This window comes from Chlorocebus sabaeus, chromosome 21 (genome assembly GCF_047675955.1).
Source record: "Chlorocebus sabaeus isolate Y175 chromosome 21, mChlSab1.0.hap1, whole genome shotgun sequence".
In the NCBI taxonomy this organism is placed as follows: Eukaryota; Metazoa; Chordata; class Mammalia; order Primates; family Cercopithecidae; genus Chlorocebus; species Chlorocebus sabaeus.
In genome coordinates, this window is record NC_132924.1 from 24655684 (window position 1) to 24678814 (window position 23131).

At 41.2% G+C, this 23131-nt stretch overlaps 1 protein-coding gene across 4 annotated transcripts in view; it reads left to right on the top strand.

The window, feature by feature from the left end:
• The window catches only part of ELMO1 (engulfment and cell motility 1), a 578573-nt gene that overhangs the window by 331801 nt on the left and 223641 nt on the right, over positions 1–23131 (top strand). For all 4 annotated transcript variants that reach the window (XM_007981596.3, XM_007981595.3, XM_073008962.1 and 1 more), the window contains one exon: positions 660–768. In XM_007981596.3, the coding sequence (XP_007979787.1) occupies positions 660–768 (109 nt within the window). The remainder of the gene's footprint in view (positions 1–659; positions 769–23131) is intronic.

The window sequence follows — 23131 nt, forward strand, 5'->3', positions numbered from 1 at the left end:
TTTGTTATTTTTAGTAGAGACGGAGTTTCGCCATGTTGGTCAGGCTCGTCTCCAACTCCTGACCTCCAATGATCCACCCGCCTCGGCCTCCCACAGGGCTGGGATTACAGGCATGAATCACCATACCTGGCCTCAGTTTTTCTTAGTATGAAGTCTCAGGAAAGGACTCTGATTGGTCCATCATGTCACATTTTCCAGGCATGATTTATTCAGCTGATGCCAGAGGGTGAAGATCTTGTAAGAATATGGACTTCCTTGGAAAATACCCTATTGAGGTTTGAGATTGAAGTCACAGAAGGAGTTACTATTCCCAAGAAAAGAGGATAGAAATGGGAGGACGAGAGAGTTGTTTGGTCACTGAAATAAAAAAGTCTTTATTGTACTATTCCAAAACGTTCTCCACAGGCTCCTCTGTGTAAATGGGAACCAACAAGCAAAATATCCTCTTACAGGGTTGAAGAGGGTTGTCAAAGATTTAGTGGGGGAAAATGAGACTTTTAGGTCCTATATACTTGGAGTACTATTTTGTCCTGGCCCCGAGAGTCTTCATTTGGGGATCTGAAGTGGATCTGTGTATTCACCTATTGGAATGAAGTTGATATTCTTAATGTTTTCTGCAATTGAATTGCCTTTCTAATCTGTTCCCTTTCCCATTACAGATTGTGCTTGAGAACAGTAGCCGAGAAGATAAGCATGAATGTCCCTTTGGCCGCAGTAGTATAGAGCTGACCAAGATGCTGTGTGAGATCTTGAAAGTGGGCGAGTTGCGTAAGTATACTTATTTCCCACATGGGTGTGAAGCCTGGCAGAGTCCCAGCTTCCAGGGTTGTGCCCCTACCTGTATGAAGAAATCCCAAGACGCTGACAGCTTCTTATGGTCATCACTGTGCATAGGTTGATTATTATTTGGCTCAGGTTTACAGTACATACTTTTGCATGTCTGCTCTGGAAGTAAATGTGATTAAAACCTATGGGAATGGAGAAATTTACAGATATTGTAGCTGAGTTTCAAATATCATGTAAATGAGTACATATTAAAACAGGCTTGCTTCTGTTGAGAAAAAAAAAAAACTATGGATTTCTTTTTTAAAATTCCAGTTTATAACCTACCAGTAGATCCTTTTCTTTCTTTCAAAGCAATTTTTCTCTATAAAGAAAAATTGAATACCTTAATGAAATTCTCTTGCTCCCAGTGTTTCTGTTGTTTGGAATACGTTCTCTAAGAAAGAAGAAATTATTAAAGAAAATAGGTAGCTGAAAATGAAAAATGTGGTCAGCAATATTTTTATTGCTCTTTTTCTTATATCACAAAATTTATGAGAGTATATACAGAAAAAGAAAGGATGAGAATTTTCTTGCCTTTCATTCATTGGCATAATTTGGCTTTAACCTATGAAGGTGGATATTATTTAACCTGTCCTCGTTATCATTGTTGACATTGAGTCTTCTTAAAGTGGTTTACTTCCATTCCATCCAACATTTAGAAGCCAACACACATATAAATCTTTCCTCACAGGCTTAATCACATGAGCACCAGAAAAGACTGTTTACAACAGAAAAATGTTGGGGGTGTTTGGTATTACTGTGAAAATATAAATATTCAGTTGCTTGCTTGAGAGCTTAAAATAATGGCCTGAAATGATTAATGGGAGGAATCTGATGATTACATTGGACAAAGAATTATGTTTATTTACAGTGTAGAACTGACTACAGGTGCTGCTGAAGTAAACTAGAAAATTTAATACTTAGTAAGGAAAAATACTAAGAAATTGAGCCTGCTTGGCCAAGTGGGAACCTTTATCATCTTCCAGTGAGGGCTCATGGGAGGAAGCAGCCGATGTTGACATGGAACATGAGCATTTTTGCATTGGAACAGTAGCAATGTAACCTGAGAGATCTCTGCATTCATCTACTCTGGTTTATAGCTCACCCAATGTGAACATTTCTGTTTACGTGGATCCTTGACTTGAGTTATCCTTCTCCCTAATTATACTTAACTCGCTGAGATTTCAGTCTGCAGTATCACTTACTGTTTACTCAGCTTAAGGATGTAAGTCCTAAATCAAACAAATACTGCTGAATTTCTCCATCTGATAACTGTGACTGTTTCATGTTTATCTCAATTTCATGGGAGAAACTGGTGAAAGCTGCTGGCTGGAAAGCATGTCTGGACCATCTAGTTAATTTTCAGGAACTGGAGTGAGTAGTGGTGTTCTACCAGATGGGTATTTCTGTGTCCAAGGTACTGCTCTGCACTACCCTTCATTGTCCCCTCCTTTCTGATGACACCCTTTAGCTGTTTATGCTCATCTTGATGGAAGCAGAAGGCATACTGTCTATGTGCCTTCACTCATGTTCTATGATGTGCCATGCCCAGGTATCTGCTCTTCTCCTTTGCCCAAGCGACATATGTCTGTCCTACTAAAAGTAAACAAAGAAGAGTGATCTGGTGTAGGAGGTGGAGACTGCTGGTAATAGAGGGGAACTGAGTTCAACTCTGCTACTTTAGGGCCTTGTGTCCCTGAGTGAATTACTCAGAAACCGCACTATGCTCCTACACCTCCAGGTTCTCTCCAGAGCAGGATGTCTAGAAATGGATTGGTAGTATTTGGGATGATGATTTGAGTAGTTGTGTTCATCTTCTGCCTGAAATTGCAGTGATCTCAGTGAGAGAAGCTCTTTGGGAACAGCTTGTATTCAGCATGGGGGAAATAGCTTGGAAGAGATGGCTGAATTCCAGAGCAGGTGCAGGCAGGGTAAACATGACCCTGACGTGGGCTGGCCTCTGGGTCACTGGGTCCCCATCCAGTGGGCAGAGGGGACCTCAACTGGCAAGAGTCTGGGCAGGTAGTCCTTCTAAGGTGAGTGTTCATTTTGTACTTGGGGATGGGGTGAGGACAGAATAGGGGATAGGGCTTGACCTCTGGCAGGTGCAGAGGGGCACCCTGGCCTTTTGAGTATCTGGTGGTCAATCCAGGAATCAGGACAGAACTCTGTGGGCTGAAATAACAGAGTGGAGATGAAGGCAAATACCTCGCGGGTCCCTGGAAGTGCCACAGATGCTCTTCCTGCACTGAAGACTGTTCCATCTCCCACCTTCTGGTGGAGAGAAGACTCCTGACATTCTGCCACGGCTCACTCAGGCCTGGTTTCTGCATCGAGACTGGGCTTGGACACCTGAGGCCTGGCATTGTCAAAGCAGTCTCTCTTCACCTAAGATGACAAACACATTTATTAATTTGTTCAATGAAATCTATCCAGTACTTAAAACATGCCACAGACTATGAGGGACACTGCAGGTACAAAGGAACCAGATGTGGTCCTTGTCCCTGAGGGAGTTCAGAAAACTTCGTACACACTTCAGAAAGTGGGAGAATGAGCTGGGACTGATATTTTTTCCTGTGAGTTTTGTCATTATGTTTTTTAACACGTGCCCATCATCTGTCCTGAAACATAATTTCCCCAATGTTGTAACAGTTGTAAGTTTAAGTTTTTAGTTTGACTTGTCGCTTGCCATCATCTGCAAAGCCCATTCTGGAAATTTGTCAAGGCTTACAAAAAACTCTCATGTTTCTGAAGCCTACATGCCAAAATGAGTTGTTTTCTGCTCATAAAATATTAAAAGACTGTTACATTCTGATTGAATGCTAGACATCAAATGATAAAACACCCTGTGGTAAGAGCAAAATTGCTTTTTAATTGATTGCTTTTTGCCCATTGCCATATTAAATAAGTTACTAATATGCAGAGCTAATCTGAATACACCCTTATGTTGAAAGAAATGCCTATTTTTCTTCTGAGGAAAAATTAGATTTACACACAAATCTATCTTCACTTGGCTTATATATGTCTGTTTTTCTCCATTCCTAAGTTCATGGTTCTGAGCACTTCTCAGGTTTGTGTTAATAATTAATCTTGAAGACTATGGTCACTTCTGTTCTATATAGAAGTGCTAAGACCAAAGAAATACTCAATTAAAACTCTAACTGTTGGAGAGAACGGATGTTTACAAAAGTAGAAAGATCCAATTTTCTAGAAAGGGTTTCTCTTTTGATTTTAATTTTTGGTCTCTTGAGGAAACCCACTTCTGAAATAACAATTATATTTTGGTGTCTAAAGCAAACATATTAATGTTCAATTAATTACTAATACCAAATATTTATGTACCATTTTCTAAGGTTGCTTTAAAAAAAAAAACAGCACTATTTCCTGCTTCCTAATTATTGACATTGCAAGAAGCAAATGTTACCTCTAATAGCATGGTCCAAAATAATGTCTATTCACATTCTCAGAGCACTTCAAGGTTATTCAGTTGAAGTCTGTAACACTCTCAGGAGTTAATCAAGAGCAATGGCATCTATGTTTATTAGTGAAGGGAAGACCTACTTACTTGCATAATGTCTGAGTTTACTGAGCTCAAACTGGAATTTAGGAAGCCAAAAAAAAAAAAAAAAAAAAAAAAACCAGAGAGAGAGAGACAGTGTAGAAAGAGGCAAGAAAGTAGAGTGATTGCCTTTGGGCATCTGAATGACCCATCTTGGTCACTGGCTTTATGCCTAGGGCATGTTTCTTCTCTGTTCTGAGCCTCTGGTTCCTTATTTATGAGATAAAGATAGTACATGCTGCGCACAGTTGGTTGGAGTCTTAAATGAGATAATGGATGTTGTCCTAGTTAGAAGATGGGTAATTTTGGGGCCAGATGTGGTGGCTCACACCTGTAATCCCAGCACTTTGGGAGGCCGAGGTGGGCGGATCATGAGGTCAGGAGATCGAGACTGTCCTGGCTAACATGGTGAAACCTGTCGCTACTGAAAATACAAAATTAGCCAGGTGTGGTGGCGAGTGACTGTAGTCCCAGCTACTTGGGAGGCTGAGGCAGGAGAATGGCATGAACCCAGGAGGCGGAGCTTGCAGTGAGCTGAGATTGTGCCACCGCACTCCAGCCTGGGCGACAGAGTGAGACTCCATCTCCAAAAAAAAAAAAAAAAAAGAAAAGAAAAAGAAAAAAAAAAAGAAGAAGAGAGCAAACTGAAAGTTTGGTGAGGTGAGGAGGGTGCTCTGGCGTAAGCGACAGCTGGATCTAGGGCCTGGAACAGTGTCCCTTGTTTCTTTATCTTCTATATATTGGTTAAATTTTTCTTTTTAACCTGCTTTTTTCGTGAGGCTCTTTTGTGAGCAAGACATATTTTCTCTTAGTTTCAATTTCAGAAATTACAAAGAGGAATACTTAGGGACCTGGACGTGGTCACATATCCCCATAGCCTGGCTGGGATAATTGGCAGCCCCGGTCAGAAGAACATGATTGAAGATTGTGAGATGATGTGGTTTGGCTGTGTCCCCACCCAAATCTCATCTTGAATTGCAGCTCCCATAATTCCCACATGTTATGGGAGGGACCCAGTGGGAGATAATTGAATCGTAGGGATGGTTTCCCCTGTACTGTTCTCATGGTAGTGAATAAGTCTCACGAGAGCTGATGGTTTTATAAGGGGAAACCCCTTTTGCTCCATTCTCATTCTCTCTTGCCTGCTGCCATGTAAGACTTGACTTTTGCCTTCCACCATGATTGTGATGCCTCCCCAGCCACGGGGCATTGTGAGTCCATTAAACCTCTTTTTCTTTATAAATTACCCAGTCTTGGGTATGTCTTTAGCAGCAGCATGAAAACAGACTATTTCAAGAAAGGAGCAAGTCTTCAAAAGAAGAGGTATATTTGTGTGTGCAGGGTCAGTGAGAGTGGAGGGGGCAGGGAGTGGTGCCCTTACAGAAGACAGGAGGCACGGCACAGATAAATACACATGCGCTTATTATCAATGTGAAGTCATTAAGAAGATGCCCAGCTTCTAGCTGTGGAAAAAGAAATGGTAGCTATTTTTTGTTGTTGTTATTAAAGCACTTGTCCTGAAAGAAATAATTGTTGGTTGGGCGTGGTGGCTCGTGCCTGTAATCCCAGCACTTTCAGAGGCTGGGGTGGGTGGATCACCTGAGGTCAGGAGTTCAAGACCAGCCTGGCCAACACGGTGAAACCCCGTCTCTACTAAAAATACAAAATTAGCCAGGCACGGTGGCACATGCCTGTATTCCCAGCTGCTCAGGAAGCTGAGGCAGGAGAATCACTGGAACCCGGGAGGCAGAGGGTGCAGTGAGCCGAGATTGCCCCATTTTACTCCAGCCTGCGTGAAAAGAATGAAACTCTGCCTCAAAAAAGTAAAAATATAAATAAATGAATAAATTGTTGATGAGTGGCTGGAATACTTGATTTCTGGTACAAATGGGTCAGTTATTCTCTTTTGAATAGGTAGAACCTTACCCAATTATATTCTGATGTCAGATAGAGCTAAGATATTTTTATTTCCTCACTCATTCGTTTATTCACTTAATAACTAGGGTTCCTCTATGAGTCAGGATCAGGTTCACTGCGGACATGGATTTAGAACCCATTCTCCATCCTCAGGCAGCTTACGCTAACTGGGGGGTCCTTTACATAAATAAATGATTATAAAACATTTTTCCATTTGTAACATTACATTTGAGTCACGTTCATGTCTCTGGGAGGCAATATTTGGTTCCTTCGGTTTGTGAAGAACTGGGTAGGGCTGGGGAAAGGAGAGTCTTGGAAGATGTGATAGAGAAGAAGCGATACCAGCGTGTGGGGTTAACAAAGACAAAGAGGTATCAGGCAGGCATGACTGTGTGGATGGTGGAGGCGGCTGTTGAAAATTCCAGGTAGCGAGAATTGGTGAGCTAGAAGATCTGGAGCTTCGAGGAATTCTAGTTCTGTGTAGTTAATGCAGAGGGTTTGAGGGAGGAAGCAAAGGGCAGAGGTGCTAGCAGAAGAAGCAGCTGTCAGATCACAAGTTATTTGCGATGCAGAGAGTTTTGACTTTACCTTACAGGTAGTGGAAACCAATAGAAGGATTTTAATAATGAAAAGAAATGTCCCAGTTTATGGACATAACACACTAGAATTAGATTATATTTTCTGGGTGTGACAGAACTTGTGAGCATGATGGTGTGCAGGCTCACCCCAGCCCTGGTCTAATAATGCAGCAGTTAGGACAATTTCAGCTACAAATAGTAGAAATTCCAACTCAAAATGTCCTGCCAGGAACATGTATTGCGTAAGTCCAGAGTTGTATAGATCCTAGAGCTGGTTAGCATACCTGTTTGGCGATGTCATTAGGGACCCAACTTATTTTCATGTTTCTCTTCTGTGTCTGGTAGCAAGATGATGGCTACCTTCACATATTCAGAAGAAGAAGAGGCCATCTCTTCCGGTGGATCTCTTCTAGGTGTGTAGAAGTGTTTTTGAAAGACTTTCAGCACACTTTCTCTCGTATTTTCTTGGCTGACACTGTGGCCTCTGACTGTGCCTCGCCCAGCCATGGACAGGGAATGAGACTGTCCAGAGGTTGGATTAGTCATTACCCATTACCCATTAGTATAAGATACTTCTCCTGAGAATGTTATGTGACCACAGGATGTTAGATATCTAAAGAAAACTGGAATTCTGTTAAGAGGGGAGAAATAATTACCTGAAACCCTTAATTCTGTCTCTTTACAGTCTTTTCTGCAGTGTCCTTACTGGTGCAGAAAACTGTAACAAATTGAAACCAGATTATAGCCCTCTGTCATTTTGTCTTTACTGAGAACTGGGGAAATGCACTAGTGTCTTTTGTAATGTAGCAATATCAAAGGTTGCAGAAAAATGGAAATTGAGGTTTGATTATAATACCTTTCTTCTTTCATCACTAAGATGCTAGGGCTCCACTACATTACTGTCGTTTTAGCAAATGGGTATTTCCACTTCCTCAGTTACACTTTTGTATAGGGGTTATTCTCAGGTGTATTTTGAAGGGCAGAATGGACATACATTTGTGATTGAAGGCTTGAAACAGTTTCGCCAAATTCACCTGTTTGACCATTTATAATTAGATTACAATTTAATAACTACTTCTCTGTTTTTTTTTTTTAAAAAAAAATCAAAACAAAACAGAAAGAAACCTACATCACACACTATGAAAACATTCACCATTTCCTTACTTTGTCTTTCCATGGCAATATTTATTATAACACACCAGTGGTGCCGAGCAGAGCACCTTGTATAATTCATCACCCAGACACCTCTGCTTTAGCAAGTAAAAATAACACAGATGAGCAACCTGAAGGACTGTTTGGAGTGCAGCAGCAATTAGAATAGACACTTGACTCTGGGACATTGGTGTTTTCGTACCTTGAGAAGTACCATCCATCACTTTCATTCTTGGGCAAAACATTCTATCTAAAGAAAACTCAAGAAAATTAGCTTTTAACAATTAAATCTCTTAAGGACCTTTTTTTTCCTTCCAAATATGAGCTTGTACTCTTGCTCTATGCAAAGTGGAATGCTCTCAGATCTTGATTCTGCGCTGAATTTTCACATTGTACTGTTATATTCTATTTCAACCTTAAGTTGAAAGTAAAACAAAACAATTGTTCTAAAGCCTAACTCTGACGTTAGGAAGTTGCAGATACTTTTGGTCCAAATTAAAATAATCATAGGAGAGAGCATAAAAGTCATTTGAAGGTGATTGTTTTAAATAATTATAAAACTAATAGTGGGATTTATAATAGCATTCTCGAAGGCAGGAGAACCTCATGTTAGATTGTGGCATTCAGAATCAGAAACCCGTGTGATAGGGATAGTTGATATGAGAGCTTTTGCCATGATGGTTAATCTTCATCTTGCCCCTTAGTATCCCCACCTGTAACTTGGGGATATCATCGTCATCAGTCATCATCAATCATCATCGTCATCATCATCATTCTCTTCTGAGAATCAGGTGAGGCAATGTAAGTTACAGTGCTTTGTTAACTGCAAAATGCCCTATTTGTGGAAGAAATAAATTATCTTGAATATGCACAAGCTTAGAGATACCAAGATGCATCTTGCAGCAAAGCCAACTGTTTCTGTGCATTTTGTGGGCATCCTAAGAATCTGAAGTTCTGTAGTGCTTTGTTTTTGTTTCAGAAGGCAGTACTTGGAGATACTTTTGAAATTGCAGTAAAATGTTCATCCCCATAGGAAGTGGTTGCAGAGAGCAACTAAACTTGGCAGTTTAAAAGGAGACTATACCAAGCACATCTCAATTATAAATGGATGAAAACAATATTTATCCTAGGCTTTTTAAGGACTTACTCCTTTTTACATTATTTCTGAAAAGATACATAGCTGGCCCCAGTCAGCATCCATTCCTGTTGTCTCTTAGAGGTCATGCCTAAGAGGTGAGCTTGGTAGATTTGCCCAAGCTGGTAATGAGAGATGCAGATCTGTTGAAAGGCACAGGCTTCCATTGTCTTCTTACGCCTTATAGAAACACTTCTGGTTCATCTCAAGTGTCAGGTTTGGGTGACCATTCTGATTCCTCACTTCACCCTCACTGTGGGAGGGCATTACAGCATCCTCAGAACTCCTGTAGCACTTTCTCTGTGTCTCTGTTATGCTTTCTACTGTTTATTAATACATACTCTTTTCTTTTTCTTTCATTCCTGGCCTCACTTCCCCTAAAAATTGGGGCGGTTTATAGGAAACTTTGAAGATAATAAAAAATAATGATACGTGGTAAAAACCAGGGCAAATAAAAAGTAAAATGGAAAAATGGATGATGAATGTTAGCAAAGTATGTGTTACAAAAGCCTTTGCATTTGCTGGCAGTGGACACTGAATTTGGCTCAAATATTCATTTGTCTCAGGGAAGCAAGAGGAGCTTGAAAATATGAAACAGGTCAGTGCTCCATATCACATGAATAAGCTCAATGTGAAAACCCAGATGCTAATTTCAATTTAAACCCAATAATGTTAAAATAGTATTTCATAATATTTAATACATTCATTAAAGATGATGGACTGGGACACATTCTTATCATTAAAGAAAAATCTGCCAGAAAGTGACAAGCTAGCATCATTCTTAAAATGAAGATCCCAAAACAGCTTTCCCATAAAAAACTGAGACTAAACTGGGATGCTATATGATGCTCATATTATTCACCATTACTATTTCTCCTTGATCTGGAAAACTTACAAACACATTAGAGGTAGAGTTCATCGATAGAAACAAATATTTTAAACTATAGGTAGTAAGATTTTCTATCCCTGAAGAAGCAAAGGATAAGCTAATGTGGTTTAGCTAGATAGTGAATAAACAAAACTTAGTAGATGTTCCATATGTCAGCAATAATTAATTACAAAATGGAAAAAAAAGATTATTTAACAGTAGCAATGAAAATGTAAACTACTCTGGAATAATCCCAATGGAAAACATCTTAGAAACTTAGGTGAAGAAAACTATATAAGACTTTACCAAAATATACAATAGACATTTCAAATAAATAGAGAAGAAAAGTATTTTCTTCCTGGTAAGAAAACAATGTGAAAAAGATGCAAGTTCCTCTACATTAGTGGACAGGCTCATATCGCATTCTACAGTACCACTGGGAATTAGGGTGAAAACTTCACAGAATGACTCTAGACTTCATTTGAAAGAACACGGACATGAGAATTGGTAAGGGAGAATTGATAAAGAATAGCAATAGAAAAATAATGTAAATAAAAATATATTTTTTAAACTCTTTTTTTTTTTGCAAGAAAGTTCAAAGAATTCCTTTTTTTTTTTTTTTTTTTCTTTTTTTTTTTTTTGAGACAGGGTCTCACTCTGTTGCCCAGGCTGGAGTGCAGTGGTGTGATCTTGGCTCACTGCAACCTCCACCTCCTGGGTTGAAGTGATTCTCTTGCCTCAGCCTCCCGAGTACCTGGGATTACAGGAATGCACCACCACACTGGGCTAATTTTTGAATTTTGGGTAGAGATGGGTTTTCGCCATGCTGGTGAGGCTGGTCTCGAACTCCTGACCTCAAGTGAGCCGCCTGCCTCAGCTTCCCAAAGTGCTGGGATTACAGGCATGAGCCGCTGCACCTGGCCCAAATAACTCATTCTTTTTTCACCCAGGTTCATCTATGGTTATGTTAATATTTTGCCACATACGTTTTATCATTCATCCTCTTTCTCTCTCCCTCTCGTCACACACACACACACACACACACACACACAGTCATGAATTGTTACAAAAATGTTTCTTTTAGCCAAAAAAAAAATTGTTTTAAAAAATATAACCTGAAGAAAATTTCAAAATAGAACTATTTTAAATCAGTTCTAACTCCGGCCTCTTGTCTCTGAAAGAGCAAAAGGTGCTGGAGCCCTGCCTGGCAGGAGGCTTGCCCGGGAAGGCTGTGGAGGAGGAACGGACTCCGCTGCCACAGAGCGAGGCTCCATCTGGAAGTGGTGTCCGGAGTCTGGCTGAGCACCTCTGCTTGCCGTTAGAGATCTGAGAGAGACTCACTGCTGCCGAGTTCTCCCCAAAGCAGGTCAACGGTGTTGCCGTCAGGGACCTTTCTTGAATGAAACTTACATCCATCTTCCCTTCTAGTCTTTTCCAATGCTGGTAGATGTCGTTTTCCTAAAATGCCAGTGCTTATATACATGAGGAAGTTTAAATTCAGGATGCAAGCATCTTATAGCAGGAGAAACATCATAAAACAAAATCACAAATGTAACAGGATTCCAATCAATGACGGAGGCAGTTTGCAGGATGACACCATCAAGTCTCATCAGTAAAATGAGTATCACAGTAACTAGTCTCATTCCAAAGGTGTAAAGTGCAAAAACCATCTTTCCCTCATTCCAGAGATGCCAATCTCTTCTAAATTTCAAGCTTGGACCCATGGGTTATGTTTTTTTCCAGAGTAGTAATCACTGTCATCAGCATTTCTTTTTTTTTTTTTTTTTTTTAATTTATTTATTATTATTAAACTTCAAGTTGTAGGGTACATGTGCACAACGTGCAGGTTTGCTACATATGTATACTTGTGCCATGTTGGTGTGCTGCACCCATCAACTCGTCATTTACATCAGGTATAACTCCCAATGCAATCCCTCCCCCCTCCCCCCTCCCCATGATAGGCCCCGGTGTGTGATGTTCCCCTTCCCGAGTCCAAGTGATCTCATTGTTCAGTTCCCGCCTATGAGTGAGAACATGTGGTGTTTGGTTTTCTGTTCTTGTGATAGTTTGCTGAGAATGATGGTTTCCAGCTGCATCCATGTCCCTACAAAGGACACAAACTCATCCTTTTTTATGGCTGCATAGTATTCCATGGTGTATATGTGCCACATTTTCTTAATCCAATCTGTCACTGATGGACATTTGGGTTGATTCCAAGTCTTTGCTATTGTGAATAGTGCTGCAATAAACATACGTGTGCATGTGTCTTTATAGCAGCGTAATTTATAATCCTTTGGGTATATACCTAGTAATGGGATGGCTGGGTCATATGGTACATCTAGTTCTAGATCCTTGAGGAATCGCCATACTGTTTTCCATAATGGTTGAACTAGTTTACAATCCCACCAACAGTGTAAAAGTGTTCCTATTTCTCCACATCCTCTCCAGCACCTGTTGTTTCCTGACTTTTTAATGATTGCCATTCTAACTGGTGTGAGATGGTATCTCATTGTGGTTTTGATTTGCATTTCTCTGATGGCCAGTGATGATGAGCATTTTTTCATGTGTCTGTTGGCTGTATGAATGTCTTCTTTTGCGAAATGTCTGTTCATATCCTTTGCCCACTTTTGGATGGGGTTGTTTGTTTTTTTCTTGTAAATTTGTTTGAGTTCTTTGTAGGTTCTGAATATTAGCCCTTTGTCAGATGAGTAGATTGCAAAAATTTTCTCCCATTCTGTAGGTTGCCTGTTCACTCTGATGGTAGTTTCTTTTGCTGTGCAGAAGCTCTTTAGTTTAATGAGATACCATTTGTCAATCTTGGCTTTTGCTGCCGTTGCTTTTGGTGTTTTAGACATGAAGTCTTTGCCCATGCCTATGTCCTGAATGGTACTACCTAGGTTTTCCTCTAGGATTTTTATGGTATTAGGTCTAACATTTAAGTCTCTAATCCATCTTGAATTAATTTTCGTATAAGGAGTAAGGAAAGGATCCAGTTTCAGCTTTCTACTTATGGCTAGCCAATTTTCCCAGCACCATTTGTTAAATAGGGAATCCTTTCCCCATTTCTTGTTTCTCTCAGGTTTGTCAAAGATCAGATGGCTGTAGATGTGTGGTATTATTTCTGAGGACTCTGTTCTGTTCCATTGGTCTATATTTCTGTTTTGGTACCAGTACCATGCTGTTTTGGTTACTGTAGCCTTGTAGTATAGTTTGAAGTCAGGTAGCGTGATGCCTCCAGCTTTGTTCTTTTGACTTAGGATTGTCTTGGAGATGCGGGCTCTTTTTTGGTTCCATATGAACTTTAAAGCAGTTTTTTCCAATTCTGTGAAGAAGCTCATTGGTAGCTTGATGGGGATGGCATTGAATCTATAAATTACCTTGGGCAGTATGGCCATTTTCACGATATTGATTCTTCCTATCCATGAGCATGGTATGTTCTTCCATTTGTTTGTGTCCTCTTTTATTTCACTGAGCAGTGGTTTGTAGTTCTCCTTGAAGAGGTCCTTTACATCCCTTGGAAGTTGGATTCCTAGGTATTTTATTCTCTTTGAAGCAATTGTGAATGGAAGTTCATTCCTGATTTGGCTCTCTGTTTGACTGTTACTGGTGTATAAGAATGCTTGTGATTTTTGCACATTAATTTTGTATCCTGAGAGTTTGCTGAAGTTGCTTATCAGCTTAAGGAGATTTTGGGCTGAGACAATGGGGTTTTCTAAATATACAATCATGTCGTCTGCAAACAGGGACAATTTGACTTCTTCTTTTCCTAACTGAATCCCCTTGATTTCTTTCTCTTGCCTGATTGCCCTAGCCAGAACTTCCAACACTATGTTGAATAGGAGTGGTGAGAGAGGGCATCCCTGTCTTGTGCCAGTTTTCAAAGGGAATTTTTCCAGTTTTTGCCCATTCAGTATGATATTGGCTGTGGGTTTGTCATAAATAGCTCTTATTATTTTGAGGTACGTTCCATCAATACCGAATTTATTGAGCGTTTTTAGCATGAAGGGCTGTTGAATTTTGTCAAAAGCCTTTTCTGCATCTATTGAGATAATGATGTGGTTCTTGTCTTTGGTTCTGTTTATATGCTGGATTATGTTTATTGATTTGCGAATGTTGAACCAGCCTTGCATCCCAGGGATGAAGCCCACTTGATCATGGTGGATAAGCTTTTTGATGTGCTGCTGAATCCGGTTTGCCAGTATTTTATTGAGGATTTTTGCATCGATGTTCATCAGGGATATTGGTCTAAAATTCTCTTTTTTTGTTGTGTCTCTGCCAGGCTTTGGTATCAGGATGATGTTGGCCTCATAAAATGAGTTAGGGAGGATTCCCTCTTTTTCTATTGATTGGAATAGTTTCAGAAGGAATGGTACCAGCTCCTCCTTGTACCTCTGGTAGAATTCAGCTGTGAATCCATCTGGTCCTGGACTTTTTTTGGTTGGTAGGCTATTAATTATTGCCTCAATTTCAGAGCCTACTATTGGTCTATTCAGGGATTCCACTTCTTCCTGGTTTAGTCTTGGAAGAGTGTAAGTGTCCAGGAAATTATCCATTTCTTCTAGATTTTCCAGTTTATTTGCGTAGAGGTGTTTATAGTATTCTCTGATGGTAGTTTGTATTTCTGTGGGGTCGGTGGTGATATCCCCTTTATCATTTTTAATTGCGTCGATTTGATTCTTCTCTCTTTTCTTCTTTATTAGTCTTGCTAGTGGTCTGTCAATTTTGTTGATCTTTTCAAAAAACCAACTCCTGGATTCATTGATTTTTTGGAGGGTTTTTGTGTCTCTATCTCCTTCAGTTCTGCTCTGATCTTAGTTATTTCTTGCCTTCTGCTAGCTTTCGAATGTGTTTGCTCTTGCTTCTCTAGTTCTTTTAATTGCGATGTTAGAGTGTCAATTTTAGATCTTTCCTGCTTTCTCTTGTGGGCATTTAGTGCTATAAATTTCCCTCTACACACTGCTTTAAATGTGTCCCAGAGATTCTGGTATGTTGTATCTTTGTTCTCATTGGTTTCAAAGAACATCTTTATTTCTGCCTTCATTTCGTTATGTACCCAGTAGTCATTCAGGAGCAGGTTGTTCAGTTTCCATGTAGTTGAGCGGTTTTGATTGAGTTTCTTAGTCCTGAGTTCTAATTTGATTGCACTGTGGTCTGAGAGACAGTTTGTTATAATTTCTGTTCTTGTACATTTGCTGAGGAGTGCTTTACTTCCAATTACGTGGTCAATTTTGGAGTAAGTACGATGTGGTGCTGAGAAGAATGTATATTCTGTTGATTTGGGGTGGAGAGTTCTATAGATGTCTATTAGGTCTGCTTGCTGCAGAGATGAGTTCAATTCCTGGATATCCTTGTTAACTTTCTGTCTCGTTGATCTGTCTAATGTTGACAGTGGAGTGTTGAAGTCTCCCATTATTATTGTATGGGAGTCTAAGTCTCTTTGTAAGTCTCTAAGGACTTGCTTTATGAATCTGGGTGCTCCTGTATTAGGTGCATATATATTTAGGATAGTTAGCTCTTCCTGTTGAATTGATCCCTTTACCATTATGTAATGGCCTTCTTTGTCTCTTTTGATCTTTGATGGTTTAAAGTCTGTTTTATCAGAGACTAGTATTGCAACCCCCGCTTTTTTTTGTTCTCCATTTGCTTGGTAAATCTTCCTCCATCCCTTTATTTTGAGCCTATGTATGTCTCTGCGTGTGAGATGGGTCTCCTGAATACAGCAGACTGATGGGTCTTGACTCTTTATCCAGTTTGCCAGTCTGTGTCTTTTAATTGGAGCATTTAGTCCATTTACATTTAAGGTTAATATTGTTATGTGTGAACTTGATCCTGCCATTATGATATTAACTGGTTATTTTGCTCATTAGTTGATGCAGTTTCTTCCTAGCCTTGATGGTCTTTACATTTTGGCATGTTTTTGCAATGGCTGGTACCGGTTGTTCCTTTCCATGTTTAGTGCTTCCTTCAGGGTCTCTTGTAAGGCAGGCCTAGTGGTGACAAAATCTCTAAGCATTTGCTTATCTGTAAAGGATTTTATTTCTCCTTCACTTATGAAACTTAGTTTGGCTGGATATAAAATTCTGGGTTTAAAATTCTTTTCTTTAAGAAGGTTGAATATTGGCCCCCACTCTCTTCTGGCTTGAAGAGTTTCTGCCGAGAGATCTGCTGTTAGTCTGATGGGCTTCCCTTTGTGGGTAACCCAACCTTTCTCTCTGGCTGCCCTTAAGATTTTTTCCTTCATTTCAACTTTGGTGAATCTGGCAATTATGTGTCTTGGAGTTGCTCTTCTCGAGGAGTATCTTTGTGGCGTTCTCTGTATTTCCTGGATTTGAATGTTGGCCTGCCCTACTAGGTTGGGGAAGTTCTCCTGGATGATATCCTGAAGAGTGTTTTCCAACTTGGTTCCATTTTCCCCCTCACTTTCAGGCACCCCAATCAGACGTAGATTTGGTCTTTTTACATAATCCCATACTTCTTGCAGGCTTTGTTCATTTCTTTTTCTTCTTTTTTCTTTTGGTTTCTCTTCTCGCTTCATTTCATTCATTTGATCCTCAATCGCTGACATTCTTTCTTCCAGTTGATCGAGTCGGTTACTGAAGCTTGTGCATTTGTCACGTATTTCTTGTGCCATGGTTTTCGTCTCTTTCATTTCGTTTGTGAGCTTCTCTGCATTAATTACTCTAACCATCAATTCTTCCACTTTTTTTTCCAAGATTTTTAGTTTCTTTGCACTGGGTACGTAATTCCTCCTTTAGCTCTGAGAAATTTGATGGACTGAAGCCGCCTTCTCTCATCTCGTCGAAGTCATTCTCCGTCCAGCTTTGATCCGTTGCTGGCGATGAGCTGCGCTCCTTTGCCGGGGGAGATGTGCTCTTATTTTTTGAATTTCCAGCTTTTCTGCCCTGCTTTTTCCCCATCTTTGTGGTTTTATCTGCCTCTGGTCTTTGATGATGGTGATGTACTGATGGGGTTTTGGTGTAGGTGTCCTTCCCGTTTGATAGTTTTCCTTCTAACAGTCAGGATCCTCAGCTGTAGGTTGTAGCTGTAGGAGATTGCTTGAGGTCCACTCCAGACCCTGTTTGCCTGGGTATCAGCAGCAGAGGCTGCAGAAGATAGTATATTTCTGAACAGCGAGTGTACCTGTCTGATTCTTGCTTTGGAAGCTTCCTCTCAGGGGTGTACTCCACCCTGTGAGGTGTGGGGTGTCAGACTGCCCCTAGTGGGGGATGTCTCCCGGTTAGGCTACTCAGGGGTCAGGGACCCACTTGAGCAGGGAGTCTGTCCCTTCTCAGATCTCAACCTCCGTATTGGGAGATCCACTGCTCTCTTCAAAGCTGTCAGACAGAGTCATTTGCGTCTGCAGAGCTGCTGCGTTTGTTATTGTTTACTGTGCCCTGTCCCCAGAGGTGGAGTCTACAGAGACAGGCAGGTTTCCTTGAGCTGCTGTGAGCTCCACCCAGTTCGAGCTTCCCAGCAGCTTTGTTTACCTACTTAAGCCTCAGCAATGGCGGGCGCCCCTCCCCCAGCCTCGCTGCTGCCTTGCCGGTAGATCACAGACTGCTGTGCTAGCAATGAGGGAGGCTCTGTGGGTGTGGGACCCTCCCGGCCAGGTGTGGGATATGATCTCCTGGTGTACCTGTTTGCTTAAAGCGCAGTATTGGGGTGGGAGTTACCTGATTTTCCAGGTGTTGTGTGTCTCAGTTCCCCTGGCTAGGAAAAGGGATTCCCTTCCCCCTTGCGCTTCCCAGGTGAGGCAATGCCTCGCCCTGCTTCAGCTCTCGCTGGTCGGGCTGCAGCAGCTGACCAGCACCGATCGTCTGGCACTCCCCAGTGAGATGAACCCAGTACCTCAGTTGAAAATGCAGAAATCACCGGTCTTCTGTGTCGCTCGCGCTGGGAGTTGGAGACTGGAGCTGTTCCTACTCGGCCATCTTGCTCCGCCCCCATTTTTTGTAGGATCGTGATGTACCAGTCCATACCCTCCAAAGTCCTCATAAGTTGTAAAAGTAGAATATTAGTATGGATGGCAGCATGAAATTGGAGGGAAAGTATAAGCAGAATGCTAGAAGTTTCTAATAGATAGTAAAATAAACTAACATCACTAAAAGAAAGTAAAACCACAGAAATTAGGATGTCAAACTGCACTGAAAAGGTAACGAAATGCTAACTGTAAAGTTTTCAAAACCAAAATATACATGAGTGAAACAAATGGAGGAAAAAAAAAAAAAAAAACAGAAGCATACCCAGAGCTAAAGTCTTTAACACACTTTTCGCAGACACTGTGGCTTCCCACAGTGTCAGTTTTTCCCTCAGGGAGTCTGCAGTGGTTAGGGGAGCAGCTGAGGACAGAAAGTTCTAGAATGCTTTTATTTCTCATGCTTCACCTGGGGCCTTTGGTTGTAAAGATTTACCTGGTGGTTGGAGTAGATTAGAAGGTCAGGGCTAATCAGGTCTCCCAACCTTGGGCACTTGAACTTCAATCAAAAACCACTTGCTGATTTTGGCTGGGCACGATGGCTCGCGCCTGTAATCCAACCACTTTGGGAGGCTGAGGTGGGCAGATCACATGAGGTCAGGAGTTTGAAACCAGCCTGGCCAACATACTGAAACCCCCGTCTCTACTAAAATACAAAAATTAACCAGTTATGCTTTTGGGAGCTTGTAACCCCAGCTACTTGGGAGGCTGAGGCTGGAGAATCGCCTGAACTTGTGAGGCAGAGGTTGGAGTGAGTCAACATCGTGCCACTGCACCCCAGCCGGGGCAACAGAGTGAGATTCCATCTCAAAAACAGAGAAAACATTTGCTTTTTAAAAAAGAGGGCGACCACTGCCTTTTATTGGATGCTTTCTATGTAACAGAGAATTCCCAGAGTCAATAATAAGCACATGTTACCTCTGTTAACCCCCTCAGCATCTCCATTTACAAATAAGGAACCTGAGATGAAGGGAGAGGTTAAGTAGACTGAGGTGATGCAGATATTAGATGGAGTGAATTATTGTGAGATTCTCCTGTGCTGTTTGCCCTTAACTATGGTGCAATACTATCACCCACTGCTTTCACTTTTTTTTGTAAATATTGTGTCTTCCTTACAGACTGTAAGCCCTTTGAGGACTAGACTCATAGTGAATTCATCTTCCATCTTAAATTCTAGCCCAGTGTTTTACATGTAGTCTGCATTTAATAAGTGTTTGTTGCATGAATAGAGTAGCTTTCTATTTGCTTCAGGGTCAGTTCCAAAAATATTCTTCAGACATTGCTAAATGTTTAATAAACTTTGCATTTTACCCTGAAACCTCTCAAACAGCATTCTTGTTTTCTTCTAAAATAAGTGAGAGTGAGTTATACTAAAGGGCTTCTCTTCATTCCTCTCCCTCCCCCTCCTCCACAGGGTAATTTGGTTGAGAAGGCCCACTGAGTCCAAATTTGAATTAGAAAATATCAACACTACAGTATGTTCCCCCAAGAGGAGAAAAAATGATCTATTTTCAATCTTGTGTTTCAGAACACACAGCTGTGTGACTTCCTAATTTATTATATCCCCAACTGCCTCCAGACAGCTCTCAGCTTGCTGCTTTTTTTCTACCCACTCCCGCTTATGGGAAATGAGTTCGACTTTAACCAGCACAGAGTTCAATCTCTGTTCTAGGCAGGACTCCAGCAAGGACTCCGAGAGGCCAGTAAACAGCACTTCTGCAGAGCTGCCTCCTCCTCAGCAGGTGCACCTATCCACCAGGACTTGATGGGAGCCAGGTCCTCTTGGATGGTGGCTGTCAGAAGCCAGATTATCAGGGGCAGCTCCAGCTGGCAGGTCTTTTGGCTGCCTGTCTCTCTGGAGTGAGCTCGCTCTCTTCCTCCCAGAGAGGCCTTTCTGACCTGTCTGCAGGGAGCAGGACACAGTTCTAGATCCCAGCAAACAAGCCCAATGTGGCTTCCCTTAATTTTGCTTCCCAAGGGTTTTGGCCACAAGAACAGATTGCAGCTGTGGCCTGAGCATCTTTAGAAGTGTGAATCACAGTTTTTTTTTCCCTGAAGAAGCTATTTTGAGCTTTATAATTGCATATTTCCATTTTTTTTTTTTTTTTATAGAGTGAGTAAGGAGAATGACTTGCATTTTTTTACATGGAAATCTGCTGGTTTCTTTGCTCTTCTGTCTTGTATAACTTAGTCCGGTGATTCCTGAACTTGGCTGTGTATCAGATTCACTTCGGGGAGCTTCTGTGAAATGCAAATTCCTGCAGGGGAATCCAGAAATCAGCAAGCTTAATAGACTCTGCAGTTGATTCCTAGGCAGCCCGACTGCCCCCTCCCAACTTTGGACTTATCCTTTCCTGGGAATTCAGATCATGGCTAAGTGGATATTACCGTGGGGTGGCAAGAGCCGGTCACAGTGCCTAAGAGAGATTAAGCATTAGAAGACCTAGATTCTAGTTCTGGCTTCACTACCAAGCAGCTCTAGACAAGCATCTCCTGTATGGCCCTCATGTTCCTAGGCGGGGAAGTGCTGGGATTGTCCAGGTGGCCACCAACTCAAAAGCTACTGTGGTACTCCTTGTTATGTAACCAATATGCTGACTGTAATCACCACATTAGTTTTACTTGAACTTTGTTGTCACCTGTTCTTGAGTGACATGTGTATAACCTGAATTGGCTATTCCATTCTGTACAAGAGAATTATGGAAATGCCCACAGGCCTTGTTATAAAGGGCTCCTGGGGAATAGGCAACCTCAAAGCATGGACCAAAGGATTTACCTCTCCCCTGCAGGTATGATGACTCTCAGCTTTTGGACAGACATTTAAGCAAAATGGGCTTTTCCATTTGTTTGTTTGTTTGTTTGAGACAGGGTCACCCAGGCTGGAGTGCAGTAACGCAGTCACAGCTCACTGCAACCTCTGCTTCCCAGGTTCAAGTGATCTTCCCATCTCAGCTTCCCAAGTAGCTGGAACCACAGACACATGCCACCACACCCAGCTAATTTTTGTATTTTTTTTTTTTGGTAGAGGCAAGGTTTCACCATGTTACCCAGGCTGGTCTCGAACTCCTGGACTCAAGCCCATTGCTTCGACCTCCCAAAGTGCTGGGATCACAGATGTGAACCACCGTGCCCGGCTGTGATATATGCCTTTCTCATTCTGCATGTTTTTCTACTTCGAAATATCAACCATCAGAATCTTTTTAGAGGAATTAAACATTAATTTTGCCAGAACAGATATAGGAAGTGGTAAAAAAAAAAAAAAAAAAAATCCCTCTGTTTTCATTATTTTCTGCCCAACTGATTTCTCCCCCTCTATTTTCCCACGTAAGCATCCTCTGGGCTAGGTTTGGTGGCCACTCTATAATGCCAGTGCAGCTTTTGTGGGCTGTGGCAGGTGCCTGGCCCATCTTTACATGGAAACAGCAGTGTTTAAATAAACCTGACACTTGGAGGAACAAATGAACCTAAATGCAAATGCTGTTAACATTTCTGCAAGTCATACCTATCCCCAAGAAGCATAGCTCTCATGTTTCTTTGTCTTTTATTGGCTATTTAATTGTTTGAGAAATTGCTTTTTGCCAGAGTCCCTAAGAATCCTACAAAAATGCACTAACTTATTTTCCCATCGACTTGCCTGGGTGAGAACTCATCCTGCTGCTTTTCTGTGTCATTGCCATCAGAAGAAACCTCAAATGTAAGGTCTCGCAGGATTCATTGTTTTCATCATTTTTTTTTTGTTTTGTTTTAGATCAAGAGTTTGCCTTAATGCATATTGTATTAGTCCATTTTCATGCTGCTGATAAAGACATACCTGAGACTGGTAATTTTTAAAGAAAAAGAGGTTTAATGGACTTACAGTTCCGCATGTCTGGGGAGACCTCACAATCATGGCAGAAGGCAAAAGGCACGTCTTACATGGCAGCAGGCAAAGAGGGAATGAGAGCCAAGTGAAAGGGGTTTATCTCATGAGACTTATTCACTACCATGAGAACAGTATGGGGGAAATCACTCCCATGATTCAGTTATCTCCCACTGGGTCCCTCCCACAACACATGGGAATTATGGAAGCTAAAATTCTATATGAGATTTGTGTGGGGATGCAGTCAAACCATATCACATATACTATACCAAATTCTCCTATGTGATTTTACTGTAAAAATGGACTAATATGCATATTAGTTTATATCCTGACTCTTTTAATGTATTAGAGACATCTTTCCTTTCAGAAAATATGTTCATTTGTAGTTCATTCAAACTTTTAATAATTGCATAGTATTCAATTTTATAGATAGGGTCATTTTGTGGATATGGATATAAATAGTCTTTCATTTTATGTAAGTATGTTTCCTATTGACAGGTATTTACATTGTTTGCAAATTTTTATTCTTATAAAGAGCACTGGGATGAACATTTGCTCAGTAAATACACTTAACATGTTAGCACTGGGGCTATAGCAGTGAAATAATCTGACTACTATGCGTTCCCTTAAAGAGATTATATTTTAGTTGGAGAAAGATAATAAACAGATAAAGAAGTATGTCATATGGTAAAAAATACAATGGAGAAAAATCGAGCAGAAAAGGGAGGACTCATGAGATTGCCTCATTGAGAAGGTGACATTGATCAAAATTATGAATGAAGTGAGGAAGTGGGCCAAGATGGTATCTGGACAAGAGTTTTCCAGAAAGAGGGAACAGCCAATATGAAGACCCTGAGGCATGAGTGTTCGCCATGAGAAAGTAAGAACACAGAGGCCAGTGGGGCTGAAGCAGAGAGAACCAGGGGAAGATAGTGTAAGAGTGGGGTAGTGGGTGGCCAGGCACAGTGGCTCACACCTGCAACTCCAGCACTTTGAGAGGCTGAGGGAGGTGGATCATGAGATCAGGAGTTCAAGACCAGCCTGGCCAATATAGTGAAACTCCATCTCTACTAAAAATACAAAAAAAATTTAGCCAGTCGTGGTGGCAGGTGCCTGTAGTCCCAGCTACGTAGGACACTGAGGCAGGAGAATGGCTTGAACTCGGGAGGCAGAGATTGCAGTGAGCCGAGATCATGCCCCTGCACTCCAGCCTGGGTGACACAGCGAGACTCTGTCTCAAAAAACAAAACAAAACAAAAAAAG